The sequence below is a fragment of the Temnothorax longispinosus genome, chromosome 5, assembly GCF_030848805.1.
Source record: "Temnothorax longispinosus isolate EJ_2023e chromosome 5, Tlon_JGU_v1, whole genome shotgun sequence".
In the NCBI taxonomy this organism is placed as follows: domain Eukaryota; kingdom Metazoa; phylum Arthropoda; class Insecta; order Hymenoptera; family Formicidae; genus Temnothorax; species Temnothorax longispinosus.
Window position 1 is genome coordinate 3,058,485 of NC_092362.1, and position 20,070 is coordinate 3,078,554.

Sequence of the window (20,070 nt, forward strand, 5' to 3'; positions counted from 1 at the left end):
CAAGTAAAAGTCTAAGACTGCACAGAAACTTTCCTCTGGGTTCTCGCGTGACCCGGCTTACTTCGAAGAGCTCACGCTCGCCTTAGACCTTAAGCGGCACATAAGAACAAAGTTCTATCGACACGTTCCACTTCTGATCCCTCGATAGAAAACGACTTGACTACCTCGTATCTTTTTCGGGAGTCTACTGGCGAAACTACATATTATACCTAATGCGCTGATATTATTTTTACAAATAATTTCTGAGTGATTCTCTATTCGTAACTGGAATCATCAGTAATTACGGGCGGCTTATTCATAGATTTAACGCGTTCAGCAAATTAATCACGCTCTAGAAATTCACCTCCCCTATGACATAATATGTAAATTGTTCTGACAGATAATTCCAATCAGATACGGATCTAGTTAGCGATAAATGCGGAAATCTGCAGCTGATAATTGATACGTTTGCTGCACTTCAGTCGCTTTGTAAAATGTATGCATCGACAAATCATAGGAAAGTGAATCGCGTCCGGTCATTTTGTCTCGTTCATCAATGCGTTACGGTTTCCGCCGCGACGTTAATTATGTAATTCGCGAGAATTACGGTAGGCCAGTAGGAGTCTCCGTTTTAACACGGTCTACCGTTCTCACAGACCATCGTGACGATCCTGTTAAAAGACCGCGCGTCGTAAGAAGAAGCGCATCTTCCCCCTCCCCCCCGTAAACGAAGATCGAAGCGCGAAATTATCGGAAGAAAATTTTCATCGTAAACCTCCGCTGTAAACCGCAAACTCGGATGGAATGCACTTGCGCGATCCCACTTATCCTGGTATGGTGAATGGAGTTGCCGCTCGTTACATCAATTACGGCATCTTCTTTTACTCTCGAGAATATTGCGCGCGCGCGCGAGCGCGAGCGCGCCCTCGAAAAGCCGCTCCGTTGTTCGTAACGCGTTTCGAAAGGAAACTTAGTAACCGCGAGCGAAAAAATTCGATGAATGGTTTGCCGCCATGTAAGTGTATCTACGTATGGTATCGGATAGGGCTTTCTTTCGGCCACGGGAATTCGCGAGATGGCCTTTTCTTGCTCCGCTCTATACGTTCTAGCGTTTACACCGAACGATGCCGAAAACTCGTTTGCCTCGATTTAGAGATTCCACGACGATTTTAAGCCATATGTACTTTTACAAGCGAGAAATCTATTAAATTTTAATTGCAATTCTCGCCGGACAAGTCTCCTTGCAATCTTGTTTGCTTATAGCTTATTTTTCTACGGGAAAATCGTAACCTCCAGGGCCACCCGAGATAACAGACTACAAGAGTCTGGCGTGAGATTAAAATATGTGAATGCATGACTGTTGCATGTGCGGGAGATTTTTGCACACGCGAGACGGTTGCACGAACGACGCTCCGGGCGATAGTCTAATTTGAGTGCGAGGTGACTACACGATCTAAAGCGAGGCTCGCGAACACGCGAGATCCTTTGCCACGCGGAACCGCGGCAGCTTGTTCAATCCTTTCCATCTCGATTTTCGACTTTTGTCCACTTACATTCGCTCGAAATCATGGACACGTACGTTATCCGCCGCGAACGTGAGCGCAATATCTTTCTCATGTCACGTTGGGAAACGTGTAACGATTGCCTTAGCACGAAAGAATTAGAAGAGCCCGTGAAACGGAGACTGTTAGCATTACTCAGCTCGTGATATCCCGTAAATACACGTGGAATAATTCATAATTGAATAGAGAAGGAGATACAGTTATTACACGGCCGCGATTGTTTTTACAATTCCCGTAACGTGTACGGGATCTTTTAACGTACGTTCCCGGATCTTTAGCGCGAATCATGCGCCTCTTTTTCACAAGTTATTGTAGGATTATGAAAGAAGGAGGCATTGTGCTTCGCGCGTACGTTGATGAGAACAGTCGCGCGTGTTCTTAATTTTCCTTTTAATTAGATTATTATAGAAGATATATAAATAAATAAAAAATGAGCATGTGAGCTCTCGCTATCCTCCTACGTTTTATCCGTAGACGTATGTGAGTTTCATGTTCTTACTCTTATTTTTATTATTCTTGAATTAATATCTTGTTTCCACTTTTCCTCAAACGCTTATCGCATTATCGCTTGTGTGCCTATACGAAAATACGTATATGATGTCTGAATGCACGCGATGTATACGCGTGAGTGTCCATGGTGTGCCGAGCCCGGGCTCGTAGATAGGTCGCCAAGCCCAAATGACTGCGTGGGATCAGTCATCCCTGCGGGAGCACTCAAGTTTGGGTGAGAGGCGACGGCAGAGAGTCCTATCCTGAATGCGGGATGAGACTCAAGAGCGCGACTACGACGTATACGCGAGATCATGCGAAGCCGATAACATTGTTTCCTTTCGTTCGGAATTTTATTCACGCTGGCACACGGCCTTATTACACGCGCGGCGCATTTGCATAAGACCTCACAGAGCCGCCCGCGCGCTATCGATCCCGCTGGTCCTCGCGAGAGACTCTTCCGGCGTCTCCGCACGTGAGAGAGGATACGCCCCCATTAAGCTTCTGTCCGTATCTTGTGCACCGTTCCGCTAAATTTCCAACCCGTATTCCCTTCCGCATCGATAATCGCTCCGGAATATCGGAGATTAGCATATCGCACGTTCATCCGAAGTGAGTAGCCTTTGCTCATCGAAAATGTAACGCATGTGAGATATGTTAATTGTAAAAGTATATATATATATATATATATATATATATATATATATATATATATATATAAATTATTACGTAATTTGAAAAATTTTCAAGTAAGAATCAAGGTTTTATCCCATCTTGATCTTCCTCGAATTACTTCCAAGATTCAGAAGTAACTTAACGATGGAAAAAAGTTTAATTAAGGAAAGTTTTATTTTATCTGCAGCAATTCTTCAGAGCTAACAGATTATGCAACGCGCGTTTAAAGACGTCACTTGTTATCAGTTCTGCGCTAAAACGGGTTGCATAATTCGCGACCGCGAGTTTATGGCAAAAAGTGTTTCGTGCTTCACGATGTTTCAGTAAAGAGGCTGCTACTTAAAGCTTAAAGATCAAAAGATGGCAGTTAAAAGCATGGCTTATGAATATAATCTCTCTAGAGATTGCTCTCATGACGTGCTGATTACGCGCGAGTCTCTTCACGATCTAGCAATTTACGATTTGCCCAATTACATGCGCATTGTAATTGAAATATTAATAATATTGCAGTTAATTTTTATATAGTGATATTGTCTTTTCTTTTTAGACAACAACAATGACGCGCTGGTTTTGGTGTTTGCTGTGCGTGATTTTACATCTTCGGGGCGTCCATTCTAAAGTCGGTAAGTAATCACTGCAATTAATTGATTATTTTTCTTATTATTGCTGAAAATATTTTTTAACTTCTTGCAATTTGAAACTATTTTTCGCAAATAAACGAAAATCAAGTATTTTGTTCTCAATTTTATTTAATCGACTGGTCTAACATGAATCAAAGACTTTTTATTATCTAAAGAATTTTTGGAAGAATTTATTTAAATGTCAAAAATATAGTTTACCGATTATAATCAGATTTAAAATTAAATATTTGAAGAATTATGCGATAAGCTGCCTCAAACTATTATGTCGCATTGAACATAGAATAGCAAAGGGTTAATGACGTAATCGAAAATTGTTTCTAAAAATTCTACAAAGATGTCTGCTCGAAGAAACGTTCCCTCGCGGCTGGCGAGAAAGAGCAAGCGGAAATAAAATGAAGTAAAACGACTCGCGTGTAAAAGTCAATCACGGTCGGACCGTGTGGCTTCCCACACGCGTAAATCTATCTCAGCTGATTGCCAATTACTTATGTCACGGTTGATGGTGCAAGCTCTGTTTTATCGTTGTCGCTGGGCATAAACGCGCGTGCGGATCGACGGCACGTGCGGAGGTGTGAGCTCTCTACCCCGATGGCTTTTAACTGTCGTACCGCGCGAGAGCGATCTACATCCTGTATTATATCAATACGTCGAATCGCGAGCCCGCATTATTCATGCTTCTCAACTACATTTGATTTACCGCCGTTACGTAATTAAGCTTTATATATAGCGTAATCATCCGCGCGTCTCGCGAGTACGTCGACGCAACTCTCGTTTCTTACGCTTCGACTTCCCTTATTTTTTTCACTTTACGATCGTAAAACGAAAGAAGAATATTAAATGCAAGCTTTACGGATAATCCACGGAGGAATCGATAAACTCGGCGTAAGCCGTGGCGAGCGCAACGAACGGCTATACATATGTAGATAGAGAGAAGGTGTGCGCGCGCGATAGAGAATGGTGTGTAGACGGCTTAGCGGGATAAAATGTACATTCCGACGCCGATAATTCGCGTTGTCCGTAGACGAGAGATATAGGCGCGGTTCTCTCGCGGCGTTCTAAAGCGACGGTTTAACGCGAAATGAAGAAACGTGATTCATCGCGGACCGAAGGTGGTACTTTATGCGTTTGGCAACATGAAAAGCCTATACCTACCTACTAATTAGCGAACGATCGCTTCCTGCATTGTCCTATACGTCTGTTCGTTTCGGGATAATAGGTCCATATTCTCTGGAAAATGGTAAGCTTACGCTTTTTACATCACTCGTGTAAAATGTAATAGTCACGTATCCGCGCACTTTAAATATTATTTTATTCCAGATGTTACATTTTACCGTTCTATATTAAGCGAGTCAGCTGTTAACTTCCATTTTAGTTTACACTTTACAGATTGTTCCCCTTTTACGTAAGGCGATACCCACATACGGCCTCGCGGAAATCCAGATGGTGCGAAACTTTTTCCAATAAGTGCGCACACACCAGAGTAGAATTTTCTCAGTAATGGATTTGGCATTAAATTGAGAAGAAGAAAAAAAAGTTTCCGACCGACGGGGGCACCGCCTGTGACTTTCAGTATCGATTCCCACGACCGAACTTGATCGTGTATATATACACGGGTTGCTTTATAGCCATCAAGCTATCGTTAATCGCACGCTGCCAGATATCAATTTTTATTTCAATGCGTATTACGTTGTACGTTCGTGATTTAAGCGACTGCTTGCAGAAGTTTTGACTAAACAATGCGCTGAATTCAGCTTGAAAGCCAATAATCTGCGTATAAGGAAACGTCGCTGGCAAATTACACGAGATCGTGAACTGCGGCAAAGGTGTGTTTTAGATGCGATTGCCTGTTGGTTAATGGGTCACTTAGAACCTTTGTAGAACAGCTATAGGATACGTTGTTCGCGGGCGGATGGGAAATATGGGTCGCAATCAACACGATGTCTTTCGTTCTCTTGCAGTATGCACTTTCTAATGCCGCGATCACTTTCTATGCGGGAAGAAATGATCGGGGTTCCCTGGTAGTGGCCCGCTGTCACGAAAGATTTACGCGAGGGGAGGGGGGACTTTACGAGGGCTCGGCAGGGAATGTTGCGCGTGACTAGCCAGACGATGACGAATGTTCGTGTGTAAATGGCTAGCTCGATTTCGCAATGTGACGAACGACGATATGCGAAAACTTGTGATATTGAGCAAAGAGATCGTGTGAACTATTAGGTGTTATCTATCCAAATTTTGGATTTTAGTTGATTAAATACGTTGATTAATTGTAACTGTTATAAATGCTATCTTCTATGTAAATAATGATATAAAGGTCAAAAGCTGACATGAATTCTACTAAGTATTTTAGTGTAATTGATATATAAAACTGATATAAATTCTGATCTATATTAAAATTTGGCGCACTTCTATGATAAAATATAATATTACATAGTTTTATTTCATTTTAAATAATATGTGTAAAATTAAACTATTAATATGAATTCGGCAATAAATACTTAAATTAAAATTAACTTATTAGAAATAAATTAAATTCATAATTGCTCGTGTTATTTTAAATAAATTTATTTAAATATATTATATATATATATCTATATAATTGTGAAATATTATTATTTTTGTTTCTATTCTCTATATTGAAAAAAATTTGAGCAAAACCATTTTGATTAAAAACTTTTTTAATTAAACTGAAGAAGATTGTTGTTGTTTATTTCGTCGCATAGCGATTCCAAAAATCGCTAGTCAAGAATTTTTGCAATCTTTGCCAACTCAGGCCAGATTGGACTTATCTTTTGCCGCTCTATATCCATCTTGGCTTCCAGCCAAGTACGTACGAAAGGAGAAAGACTCTTTCTACTGCTAATTTTATCACCGGCAGATGAGCGTAAAATTTGCAGGAATAAAATTATAAACAATTCATGTTTCTAGCTATTATTATTCTGTTGCGTAATAACATTTAGATGTGCAAGTAAATGACCAAATCGATCAATAATACGTCGATAATAACAAGCTTCATTCTCTTAGCTCTGTTTGTGTGCATTCTCGCATGCACAATGGATCGATAGATAGTTACACGTGTTCCAGGATTAAACATTTATATTACTTTGTCCTATAGCCCATCCATTTCGAGGCAATGGATCTGTGGAATTTTATATCTAAATGTAATATTCACAGATCCATTATCTTTATACCTTAAGCTAAAAGAGAAATGCACTCACCGATACGACACTCCTGATGTTTGACGAACTTAATGTTATACGTCTTTCAAGCCTCTCATGTTTCCTTGCACACTCACGAGGCAATATCGCGATCGACCGCAAAACTAATTATCCACGTATTCCGTTATGTAAGTCACACGAAACAACATTAGTACGCGAAACAACATTCGCGTGTACTACACTGTGCTCTGCGCAAAGCGATAGAGACAAATTACTTTCAAATCGAATAATCCGTGACGCTGGGTCGCATTTGAACTCGAACATTCTTTAAGAAATAGTCATCGTCAGATAAGCAAGTCATTGAGCAAGACGCAAGACGAAACGTAATTGATTTAAAATTTAGACCCTCCCCTCGTTTCGATCCTTACGGTTAAATCGTGCGGGGGGAGGAGGGACATTTTGATCAGCTTATACAAGTCAGATGCATTTGCTTTGAAATATTAAAGATTGATACAATTGTGAAATTATATTTAGAAAATTGGTCAAATTGAAATATAATTTGATGAAAAGTAAATAAATATCTGAGCCGATTATACAGCCAGATCACGCCGTATTACTTTTTAATTGCAAATAATTTAATAATAAGTAATTATTTTCTCCAGTAATGAGTAATAAAATAGATTATGAAATATTCACCTAAGGGTTATTTTGCTGTTGCCCTATGACCTTCTTGTATACTCTCTTTTTATTCTTCATTGCTGCTTCTCGTGGCATTCATATATATCTGATGAAAATATCGCGAAAGCTTGCGTTAATATAACGATCACTAGAATATAACGATCGCGTGGCACTTTATACGACATTTTCTATGTCGCACGTGACGCTTGTGTGATGTGTGATTATGTTGCGACAGCAGAAAAATAGATCCGCATCCTACATTACAATTCGATATCCGTGACGTTTCGCAAATGAAACGTGAATGCAACGGGAACACATCTCAGATCGCGCAGAGAATTCGCGTGGTCAGCTTCGCGCGTTAAAAGTGACGCGGCGACCTGTTGCTCCTTCGCGCTTACGCATTTTCCGCATATCGGACACCATATAATAATTTACACTCGCTTTTTATGGTTATTATTTTGCATTATAACACAAGTTTTTACCGTTTGTTTAAATCGAAGATTTCTAATAAGATAAGATAAGACAGTAATGACATGAGAAATAATTTTATCTTTAATTCTTGTAATTTAACTTGTAAAGAAATTGTTGTAACGTCGTAATATCGTTCCTTCGCTTAACTTAACTACCGTGACAAGGATATTAAGTCAGGAAAGAGCGGGAGGTGCGTTTAAAACGTAGGACTATCATGTTACGTTGCAAATCATTTTGCAACATAACGAACCCACATATGCATCGGTAATGGCATCGTGTCAGTAATTAGGCCCTCGTGTTCGTTAACGTGCAATCCGATTAATTCATCCGGTTTGCAAGATCCCGTGACAAAAATCGGTCGTCGACCGGTCCCTTTCGTAACAGCTGGCGTATACTACTCGTCGAGGAATCTTCCCTCCTGTTGCGAGCGTTTTGCGCGTCACGTTTCCGGCCATGCGGATTTCTCGCACCTGTCTGAGAGAGCGCGGGCGTGCTGATGAGCTCGCAGAATTAATGACACGCGGAAATTGCGCATCAGTTGCGTACTGATCTCGATAGGATGTCATAACTGCGAGCATACGGACGAGAAGTAGCTTTATCTGCGAGTGAAATCCACGAAATTTTCCAGAAGTCGCACACAGAGGATCTTTTCTTAACTGGATGCCGGTTTTTAATATTTTTTATATTTTTTTACATTAAATATATCTCGCTAAATAAAATGACACGTTAATATATATTATATATTTTCCATTTGCCATCTGCGAGCAAATTCTTTGGGCGGTTGCTCGTTGTACGAGAGACAATCAATCATTTTTATTGCTCGGTTTTACTAGCACGTTAACAAAATTAGAGTACTCGCTGTTCGTACACGCCACAAAAAACGATATATTATTCTTATCGTAGAAATATGTAGCCGTAACGGTTCGCTCTATTGCTCGGCTGATTGCCCTTGCTAGTTGAACGAACTATAAATGTTTCAAAGTCCGCGACACCGTGAAAAACAGTTCATATATTTACTGTACAGATGCCATGATCACGCAAATACATAATTACAAGTAATAGATGTCATTAGAGTTATTATTATCTTTGAACAACTATTAGAGCATTATGTTGTCAGTCTTCATACACTCACACACACATATATATTTCGATTTATATATAATATTTTATATTATAAGTACAAAATAAATCTCTTTTTGAGTCGTTATAAAATAAAACCTCAATGTATGCATACATACTGTAATGAAAAACATTAGTAAATAGTAATAGCAATCGAAGCTTTTATGAAATTAATGGGAGACCTTTTATTAAAGTAAAATTGTTTTATATATTATAATACGAAAATATTATCTTAAAAAATAATAGCATACACTTACGATATTAAAATACTACTTTTCTCTGCCAATATTAATCAAATTAATTTAATTAATTAATTACCATTTTGCTATAATAAGTATAAAGCAAATAAAGGCTGCTGTTTAGCTCAGAATTTAATTAACCTACATTTCTTGTGTGGGATAGAAATATATAGAAAGTACACCTCAGCTTTTGAAATCTGAGTTCACAGAACAAAACTTTTTTTATTAATTAATTTGCTGCGCAAATTCTTTTATAATTAAAGAAGAACTTTTGTACTATATCTTTATCTAAAAGATATATAGAATATTATCAATTTTTATTTAACTGTAAGTCATCAAAGAGAGAACAATGAAAATTGAGATATAAATGTTGAGATGCAAAATACACCCCACGCAAGTAATTACGTTAAAAAATATCACGCAAATAATGTAGGGTTAAACATAGGGTTGTGCATAGTGTAAATAATCTAAAACCTCGTTAATTTTTTTATAATCTTCGTATGTTTTATATTTCAGGTTTATGCGAGGTGGAAGCAGGACAATCGAATATCATCCTCGATATAGAAGAAAGCAGAGGAAATGGTAAGTGTGCTTTGTGTAAATTATTTAAATTTATCGTACATTAAACATTTTCATTAATTAAATCCATACGTATTCTTATTTGAAAGTATTAATTTTTAGAAATACAATTGAATATAATAGATTACAACTGAGAAACAAAACCCTGTCATATAAGTAGTATACATCTCTATTTCTTGATATTTTCTACATCTTTCCATGACTATTTTATTATTTGTTTGATCGTAATATTATTCAGTAATTCTTTTTATGTCAGCTTGTTCCGTAACGCAATGAGGCATACGTGTATCTTTTCATCGTGGGAAAAGTTTTGTACTGATTTCTACGAGTAACATCTATTATTCTCCTATATTCGAGTCATTATATTTTTCCACATCGTAAATTGTGCCTCACTTGCCAACTGATATATAGCTGATTCGATCTCAGCTTCGGTTCATATCGCATTGGTCGTGTTGAACGCGGTCTCGAAGGTTTCGCGTTTACATTCGCAAATAGATCGTTTCCCGAGTCAGCGGATTTAGTTTTGAGATCGTGTACCGAATGTCACAATTCCGGCATCTCATTATGCGGAAATTACGTTTGGCGGATCGGTCGAGCTGACTGATAACTCTCGAGCAGAATCCACACGTCAACTCCTAGTATTCTCGAGGAAATCATGTTCCGATCCGTTGCGAGGATCGGAGTGACTCGCTTTCTCCGCCGTATGTATAATGCACGACGACATTGTCGGCGGCTCTATTTTGACGGAGAAATGGCTTCGTTATTGTATCTTGAACGAATGAATAATAAATGCATTCCATCATAATGCATTAAGTCTTGAAATGATTGTCATATTCTGTGCAAAAAGAAACTAGAGGGAATAAAAGTGGAATAGAATTTAATCTTTATCCGTCACTCGGATTTATTATATTCATATCAGTTAATTTAAACTGTTCTTTAAAAGCAGTTAATGCAATTAGCGTTTCTATTTACCTTCGACATTTATATATATTTTCGTTTTCACGGCAACAACCATTCGATGTTGTCGCACACGCTACAAAGTAATCTGCATTTTATTAAACAATGTAGACCTTTACACAGAGAATCTTGGGGTCTAAAAAGAAAAAATCTATATATATATAGAAATAAGATGCTAAAACTCTCTGAATCCATTGAAATGAAGATTTGCGAAAAGCAAATTTAATTTAATCAGAAAATCTCCGAGACTCAAAGTTATATAAAAAGCGACGCTGTGCTAAATTCATTTCAAGAGACGACGTCTGACAGTATAGCAATAGAAAGCTTAATTAGTTCTCGGTAAAAAAAAACAACAGTAATTACAACGATGAAGAATGACGACGAAAATTAGAGAAAAGGAATAGTCGAAAAGTAAAATAGTCAATACGTTGCAATTAAATTGTATTGGCTTTCAGTAATGAGATATTGCCCGATCAACATATCAGCCCACCAAGATAGCATTCATTACAGAGAATGAAGACGGGTTGATCTTCGCTCGAGAGAGGAAGTGGTATTATACAAGTAATAAAACGATTTTCTCGAAATGGCTATTCATATCATCGTTATCGTGTTTCATGATTGGCTTATTCATAATTTCTTTTGCACAGGATACATTAATTAAAAATTTTAATTTTTGCTCTCGTTGATAATTTTCAATCTCATTGGCAATTTATAAATTGCAATTCTCCATAACCATAAAATGTATTATTGTTTACTTGACGTAAACAAACGATCGAGAATATATTGTCGCGCGGAGTTTGGTATATTTCCAGTTTATTGAAACTTCCATTTATTCGATGCCCCAGATATAAGATAAATCGTTGTGCCCGACGGTAATCGCTTTCGCCGGTTATCCTTTTTCAGCGATCGATCAGAAAACCGTGCCGGAAGAGCTTCCGGTGTCCGGCGATCCCTATAACGAGACTATGCTGGAGCTTATCTTCCCTGGAAGGAAAATTCCTCTTTTCAAGCTGAACGGCAAGAAACTGCAGCTTCTCGAGCCGTTGGACAGAGACGACGAAAATCTCTCGCACGTGGTCTTTCAGGTAAAAACAATCTTAATCTTGCAAGATTACAAGAATCTGCTTGACATATTTAATTTGTAATAGGATTCGCCGTAATAGGCTATAACCCCGTTGCGGTTTCGTAAGGCTTAAAAGTGGAACAAACATTAAAAGATTGTTACGCGGATTATTATAACGGTAGCGCTACATTCTCTCTATATGCATATCTTCTTAGATTCCAATCCTCGAAGAACGAGATCACTTGTAGTTCAGATTTAATATGTATGTGCTTTCTCATACTTGTATTTATGCACAGTAATTTATACACGAAACGGCATTTATTACGACGATAATCCTGACATTAATCCACTATTTTGCGTGCGAGATTGCTTTTGAATCTACATCTAAGAAATTGGACGAATTACATTGTGCGATCAAGTAAATGGAATGCTCCCATTATTGTGACTTTCAAACGAACGTACATATAACGAAAGATAATACGTGTTATAATAACGAGGATGAAAATACTGCAGAGAGATAGAAGCAACTTACAGAGAAAGATGTATCATCATCATTCCTCTCAACTACAAATATTAGAAGGCATAATAATAATAGCTTTCACTACCAAGGTGTCAATATTTCTTGAGTTATAGTCTTCACAGCTGCAAAAAATCGTATTGTTCGGTTCCTTTCAAGTGAATTTTTCCTTTTTATACTGACCATTAAACGTCTAAACGTCTAATTCACCTCACGAGTATCTAGCACTTTTAAGAACGATGCCGTTCCTTTTGCACGCAAAAACTTCCTCTGCTTCTCGGAAGAGGATCTCTTGTCTGCCAGTAAAATGTTTTATTATTTTCTTCGCCGTCAACGAGCTGCAAACTCACTGCGAAAGCGGAAGCTGGCAGCTTGTCGAGAACATTCAAAGGAAGTTACAAAATCCACAACAATTTTCTGCATTTGTTGTTAAATCGCGCAGCAGTTAATAGTTAATATAGTTTTATTTCTACAAAATTTAAATATAAGAAGTATGACTTTGTTCTTTAGAAACTAAGTTGATTTTTACGAAACATTTTTTCTTATAAATAATTCGCTTATATACAAGAATATATTTTTTCTTATTTTTTAGAAGTAAAGGAACAGTTTATTTCTTTTTAAAATAGAAATGCCTCTTGTATTAAATAAATATTCTTTTAAATATTTATTAGTTTATTCATTAATACTTTATTGTTTATTAGTTTATTAGTTTATTAGTTAATAGTTTATTAGTTTATTAGTTTACGTATTCATTACATAAATTATACGAAAATAATTTGCTCGCTGATTACTACGCTCGCGATTCGAAGACGCCGTTCTCTCCGTCGACTCGTTCGGCATCCGCGAAACTGTAGGTACATGCACATTGTGCCTTATGACACTATCGCGGGCGAGGAATGTGAAAGGTCTAGAGTACCGCATCGAACACTTCAAGAACCCGTATACTGATCAAACGGGTGGATAAGATCTAATGAGACCGAGAAATGTGCAGATAGATACAGAGATTAAGTTCGATCGAAGCAGAAGTGCGGAGTGCATTTCGATTAATTTATAGAAATCTACTGCGAATAGTAATTAAATTGATCAAAATAGACTAATCTGAGTGAGACTAATTAATTTATTATTTCACTCGGTCGAAGGAACGTCGGTCGTTTCAGAAATAGTTTTTCACACTTTACCGCTCTTAAATATTAAATACAGGTGTTTAATAATAAGGATTACTTAATTTCTAATTCTGTAAAAGTTAGTGTAGTTACATAATAATTATCTTATCTTATCGCAGCAATACTTTTTAGTTTATTAACTTTCTTTATATGTATATAAATCCTCTAATATCCTTTATTAAAATCCTTCTTATCAAATTTTCCTTTAGTAACAGTTTAGTGGCATCTAGCGTTATATGGACGTCGAGAACGTTGTCAAATTTTTATGTTTACTCTCCGACAAGAATGTTCATTCGTTTTTCAGTTGAGTTGCACGGTGAAGTTGACCAACAAGAAGCGGACAATTCCGGTGATTGTGAGAGTGTCCGACATTAACGACAATGCACCGAAATTCATTAACACGCCGTATGAGACTACTGTGCCGGAGGTAAGAACTTAGACGAACCTTTTTTCCCCATAAAGAAACCTAGTTTTTCATCATCTTCATTTTTATCTCGTAATGGAATATATCTGTGCTAACCATAAAACACCGCTCAATTATCTTCCGAGTCGCGTAATTAACTTCAATCAATAGTTCTTCACGGAGAAAATTTTATAGTAAATATTACTATGGTGTCGCACTAGCTGCGGACCATCGAGGAATTTTAAGTTAAATTACTATGTTTATGGTAAAAATTACGTTATTTAATCGTTTTTAAAACAATAATTCTTGTATTTTAACTTGAAATTCTTCGATGGTCCGCAGCTAGTGCGACACCATAGTAATATTTACTATAAAATTTTCTCCGTGTTCTGTCGACACTGTGTTCCTCACGCTTGTAATAAAACGGGCGAGATGCTGCGAGATTGGGCGCTGCCGGTGACTGGAAAATGCATTTTGTGTTAAGGAAGTAATAGAACACCGAGCGCGAAAATGCGGGCATAACGCGGTAATTCACGGCATGCGTTGCGCTGGAGTAAATTTATACTTATAATGAGTCGCGCTACGTTGTACGGGCATGCACGCGTAGTTGGAAATTTATACTTATAATGCGGGATGCGTGTTGTATAATTATGCGTCTAAATATGATGGACGGATAAAAGACTGCAGTTAACGCTGTGCGAAAGTTCGATAATTATATTCCGGCAAGATGAACGTTAATTGAGTGGAATTGTGTAGGACGAACATTGCTATTGAAATTACTATAGGACTGCGTCGAAAAATAATAGCGGTTGCGATGAGAAGTTAGAATTGCGCTGTCGACAAGTCATTTTCTCCTCCATGCATCGCGAACGCGGTCGTCGATTTCTCGATCGTGCTTCGCGTCGCGTCGCGACTTTCGTCGAGGCGCCGGACGTTTTCCACGTGTGACGGAATTTTTATAGAAATTAAAAGTGTGTCGAATGCTAGTCATCGACGCGCGAGTGTGGGCGCTCTATTATCCCGCACCATCGTCGAGTCAGCGTGCGTCTTCGAAGAAAGTAGATGATTCGTCACGTCGCTAAGTGGACGAGAACTATTCGTAACGTAGCGCGGCGGGAAATCGACGGCCCTCGATGGTCGGTCAGAGCCGCGATAATCTTTTCCTCTTTTGCATCCGTGATCCGTTATGCTGAGAATGACGCGCGCCTTTTGGTGCCGGACGTTTCACATGGCATATTGAATAGATCTAAAAGGATAATTGAATGCAAGAAGAATAAATCATGCTATAAGCTTTTCCAAAAATTAAATCTTCGTATAGTCTTCCGATTCCCCATCCCGATCTTCTTTTCATTTAGTTAAATAAAATATAAATTGTTATTGGAATACAGGATCGCATTGAGACGATTTTGCCGAAGAGAATCTTAACTTGCTCCGGATTATCGTCTAATTAACGAAGCTTTTGTCTTGGTTCTTACCGTGGAAACTGGCGAAATATGTGCTCGGCGAGAGCGCAACCTTTGCTCCACCTGCCGTGCATAATTGCGGAATCGCGGGAGTTCCTCGCGCGGGGAGATCGAGATCGAGATCGTCGGCTCGCGCTCGAGCTAATTAATCCGCAGTGAGAGCGGGTAAAACCGGTACTGTCGCGAGGACACTCGCGAGAACAAACGGTGATAATCGCTCTTGGGATAGCAAAAATGATTGCGAGCGCCGGAAACGGTCCACCTTCGCTTTCTTACCTCCGCTCGTTTAGCAACCAGTCAAAAAGCTCGTGGAAATTAGCCACGTTGCTAAGTAAACGAGGGGCGACGACTTCCTCGCTACTTCGTAGCCGTAGCTAACGACCAGGATTATTATATGTTTGAACTGTTTCCGTGGGAACGTCATTATGGTTGGCTTATTTTTAATCTTGAGGACATGCTAATTAACTCTCCTCTCTAGCTTTCAAGTCCCATATGAATATATTTCGTTCATTGCTGTTACTCCTACATTACATTTACTGCAGTTGAAATTAAAGATGTTGGATTACTTTTTAAAAACGTGTATGAGAGAAACTCGGTTTTATCGTTCCGTTTACTATATAATGTACGGAATTCGTAGCCATTTTACGTAGCCGTGGCGATTTTCATCGTAAAAGAACTATTTTTGAGATAGATACGCGGGTTAAGTGCAGTATTTCGAAGGAGGTTCCTGGTCCCGTTAGATAAGCGAAGATGTAACCAATATCGGCGTAAAGCAAGCAGGAAGAGCTGATTGCGCATTATAAACGAGAATACCTTATACTTTCCGGTCGCGTCGCACGGTAGTCGCCGACTTATCTTACTGGATTAATCGGAAACGCGCGTGGCTTTCGCTGCGTGCAAAAAGCCGTTGAATTATTTTCGCGTAATCCCCAGCGAGGTCTCGCCCTGTATATCCTGTATAGATCCTCTTGCGCGCGTACCTACGTTGCGCCAACAACCTGCTCGGCCTGTTCCAACTCGGCGTGTTTTCCCGGTCGAATTATTTAACCCGACGACCGGGGGCTTGTGTCTGACCCCGGCGGCCTTCAATTAACCAGAATCCCCCTGAAACTGCGTAAAGCGCGCCGCATAAATTTAATCCCGCTCGATTCCGCGCGGCGGAATATAACATATATCGCCCGGGCAATTTCTCATCGCAGCTGGAGGCGCGGAAGGAAAGCTGCGGTTTTCATCTCGCCTCGGTGCATTTTCTCCTTGGCGCGAAAGACATGGATAAATTATTATATTGAAAATAATCTCCACGCGTTCGTTCGTTTTGTTTCCGCAGCTCACTCCGGTCGGCTCGACGATCTTCAAGAACATCGACGCGATGGACGCCGACGCCGGTGTCAATGGCATTGTCGAGTACTCGATCGCACCTGGTGACGGCAGTAGAATCGGCAGCAACGAGGGTGTCGGCCGCAACCGGATCACCACTGTCGACGGATACGGCTACTTCAGCATCAACCTGCCGCACCAAGGACAGGTCACGGTTAATCGAACGCTCGACTACGAAAGGACTCAGCGTTATCTCGTCACCATCTTGGCATCGGTGAGTTTCGACCTTGTGCTAATCACGTTAATTGATCGCAGCTATCGGAATTAGATCGGAATTAGAAGCGAGTTTCAGTGAATCGATGACGTAAGCGTTGAGATAGAGATGTAGATTTAGCGATCTAATGCAACGGTTCTAAGGGCTAGCTTGAACTCGAAGGAGAAATACGATCGGTAGCTTCTTAAATATAAGAACATTGTCTGATACGAAATAGAAAAGCAGAAAATTGAAAGTTTGTCTTGGAACAAAGTTTACGTAGAAATAGTGTTATAATTTGTTCGAGATAATTATAATTTATCTTTATCAAATAAATATCTTCTTTCTACGAAAACAAAAAATTTTTTGTTTTATCTAGAATTTTCTAATCTGTCAGTCCAGTTTTGTTTACGTATCTTCTAAACATGTATCTTATAAATCGTTGGCCGTGTTGTCGTACGTATACCGTTGCGTACATATCTGTCGAGTATGATAATCGAGCATGATGAGCTCGACCAATGATATGTTGCGATTACGCTACGCGACATCGAGCTGAAAACCCGTACGACAACAAGAAGATTCTTGCACAAATAACGAGGAAATAACGGTAATCATTTACGATGTCTAGTAAATTATTGTGTCGTTTTTTAAGATAGATGATCAGGTTCAGTTCGAGAAATATTAGTATAACACAGACGGAATAATAATTTTGTGCGAAGAATGATAAAGGAATGCGATAAAAGTAAATCTTAGTATTTTATTACAGTCTATTTTGGTAGTAAAATTGCATTTCTATTGATGCCAAAATTTTTGTATCAATAGAACGGACCGAAAGCTTTTGAACGTACAATAAAATTTTACAATTTGACAATTCTTCCTCTATTCTTCCTCAAAGATAAATCTTTCTATTGCAAATTGATCGGTAGACAAGACAGAATTCTTTGTGTTGTCCACTTCGGTGTATATATATCGTATGTGTCATCCATGTGGTATTTACGTTATACGTAACTCATACTTCATACACCTGTTGCGACCGATTCTCGGTTGTGCTGCTTTTATTCGGTCGTTGCTGGCGTGCACAACTAACATGTGCGTGTATACAAGCACTCTACAACGACGATCCGGAGCATTTTTAGCGCCGTCGCTTAAATCTCGGTATTCGGGAGAGCATCGATTTTTTCATCAACCGCCTTATTCTTGCAGTTGCGGCTCTGCAATCGACGAACACGTGCTGGTGTAAGTTAATCGGTTTATAAATGCACATGCACGTGTTTCCTTAATTTAATACGCCATGGATGGGTACGAGGCAAATCGATGGGAGGATGTGGGATGGTCAATGGTCAGGTCGTGTGGGTCGAGGGATGGGGACAGAACGAGGGACTGACCGATGAGTCACAACGCTGACTATCTGTCGGAAAACCATATTTGTATTAGCATATCGCGCCTCTCCTTCACACGACTGCTTGTTCGCTTGAGTGTTATTAGTTCGGGCTTTCGAAGGCCCTCTCAATTCAAAACGTAATCTTACCCTTTACGATATCGTCATTCTTCACGCGAGCTTCTTTTTTATTTTTTCTGGTTCGAGTTTGTCTCAAGATACAGGATGTTTTTCAAGAAGATACCAAACAATTTAGAGATATACTATCTTGTCAAATCGTAATTCCTTTCTCGGAAAAAAATGTAAAATGTTTAAAAGTGCATATTTTTATACTTCCTTGTATATGTATACAAATTTTGAATTAATTCCGTTAATGTAAAGTCTGTCTGGAATTGATCGAAGAGAATAAAGAAATATGTAAAAATTATATAACGATCATCGCAGTGCCGTATGTATACGCAGTACAATTTCAACTATCTTGATTGCCCATTTATGAGAAATATTAAGGTCGATGAATGCAATATATGAGAAGCGACATACATTAAGGCAATATTCCTGAATTCTTTCATTTGTATTATCCCATAAGGAGGTATCTCAGCGGTAATTCACACGCGAACGTACCGCAATAATTCCGAGAGGACTCCAACGTTCGCGCGCGCGCGCGCGTGCATAATTATATGCGTGGCGCGATGAACGCGCGTGCAACGTGCACGCTTCGTTACCGTGCACACACGATCCTCGTGTACGAAACACGTCTCGTGTGCTCTGTCGCAGATTAGAAACTGATATACGTACAGGCCTGATGCATGCAGGCGTGCATTTCGCTAAACGGTATTACAACCCGACCGGCAACGGCACCACGCTGGCCAGGTAGATGCGTGTTCGACCTTTTTCACGTCTAATGATTTTAATGGTACTAATCGATTCTGCGGTCTCGCACAAGTGCGCAAACAGCGCGCGACGGACAAGTCGTTAATTACAGTTACGCGCCCGGCTTAGATAATCCATGCGTCTAAGTAATTAATTACTCCTATCAATCGCGTATTTAGAAGCATGCTGCGTCGAAGTACTTCAAACGTGTACAAGTTTGTATAAAGCTGAGCGAATATTGCAGATAAACAAGGAAAATGTGAGGCTTATGAAGCTCTACGAGAGGTTTCAGGTTTTGTTATACCTTTTTATATCTTTACGAGCTTCTTTATCGATTTAAAATTAATTCTTCCTCAATAGAGATGCAGAGACAAAAATCACTAAATTATAGACGTGTACTTTTAAATCAAATGATTTTTTTATTTGATAAAATGTTTGTAAATGAAAAGTTACCATCTGATTGTGAGTTGATCGAAAAATTCGCAGATAAAAATAAATGCAGGAGAAATGGTATACCTTCTATATATTCCACGATATCTGCAGTTCAATGGGTATACTGGTGATTCGAGCCAACCAGAGTAAAGATAGTTTGCAGATAACAACTCGACTATGCGAGTTGCGATATTTCCGATGCGATGTTTTCGCGCAATCTCGCGGTCAAATTCACCGGCGAAATAGCGAAAGGATCGCATGTAACGGTGCACACCGGTGCAGAATAACACAATCTTTCCGTTTGATACGTACGCGTGCGGTATCGTTCGCGGTACCGTAAGGCATTAACCGTTCGGCCCTGCCCCCTCCAGATTAGCTAGGCTATGGATCGCCGTTGCTTGTAGCTTGTAGCTATTTGCATATCGCCTCTGCCAAACCCGACATTGTTCGGTTTGCACAGGTACACGCGGGCCGCGCTACCGCGCCGGATTAGAACTCGCAAATTGCGCTTCTCGTATCCGGATCACGGAACGATCGATAACGCGACACTTATCGGCCGTGTACGCACCGTAATCCGGACTTTCTACTGACGAGAATTACAGGTTGCAGCGTCCTCACAGACGTATCGCAAAACATGGCCTGGCTCATATTTAAACACTCATATTTA

General features: G+C 39.3%; 2 protein-coding genes across 4 annotated transcripts in view; one reads left to right on the forward strand and one right to left on the reverse strand.

Annotated features, from left to right (window-relative positions):
• Cad99c (cadherin 99C) overlaps positions 1-20,070 on the forward strand; it is a 110,483-nt gene that overhangs the window by 71,236 nt on the left and 19,177 nt on the right. For both annotated transcript variants that reach the window (XM_071779957.1, XM_071779958.1), the window contains 5 exons: positions 3,253-3,328; positions 9,525-9,590; positions 11,448-11,629; positions 13,592-13,714; positions 16,481-16,744. In XM_071779957.1, coding sequence (XP_071636058.1) covers positions 3,253-3,328; positions 9,525-9,590; positions 11,448-11,629; positions 13,592-13,714; positions 16,481-16,744 — 711 coding nt within the window. The remainder of the gene's footprint in view (positions 1-3,252; positions 3,329-9,524; positions 9,591-11,447; positions 11,630-13,591; positions 13,715-16,480; positions 16,745-20,070) is intronic.
• The window catches only part of LOC139814007 (uncharacterized protein C15orf61 homolog), an 82,209-nt gene that overhangs the window by 41,999 nt on the left and 20,140 nt on the right, over positions 1-20,070 (reverse strand). The gene's annotated exons all lie outside the window — the stretch shown is intronic.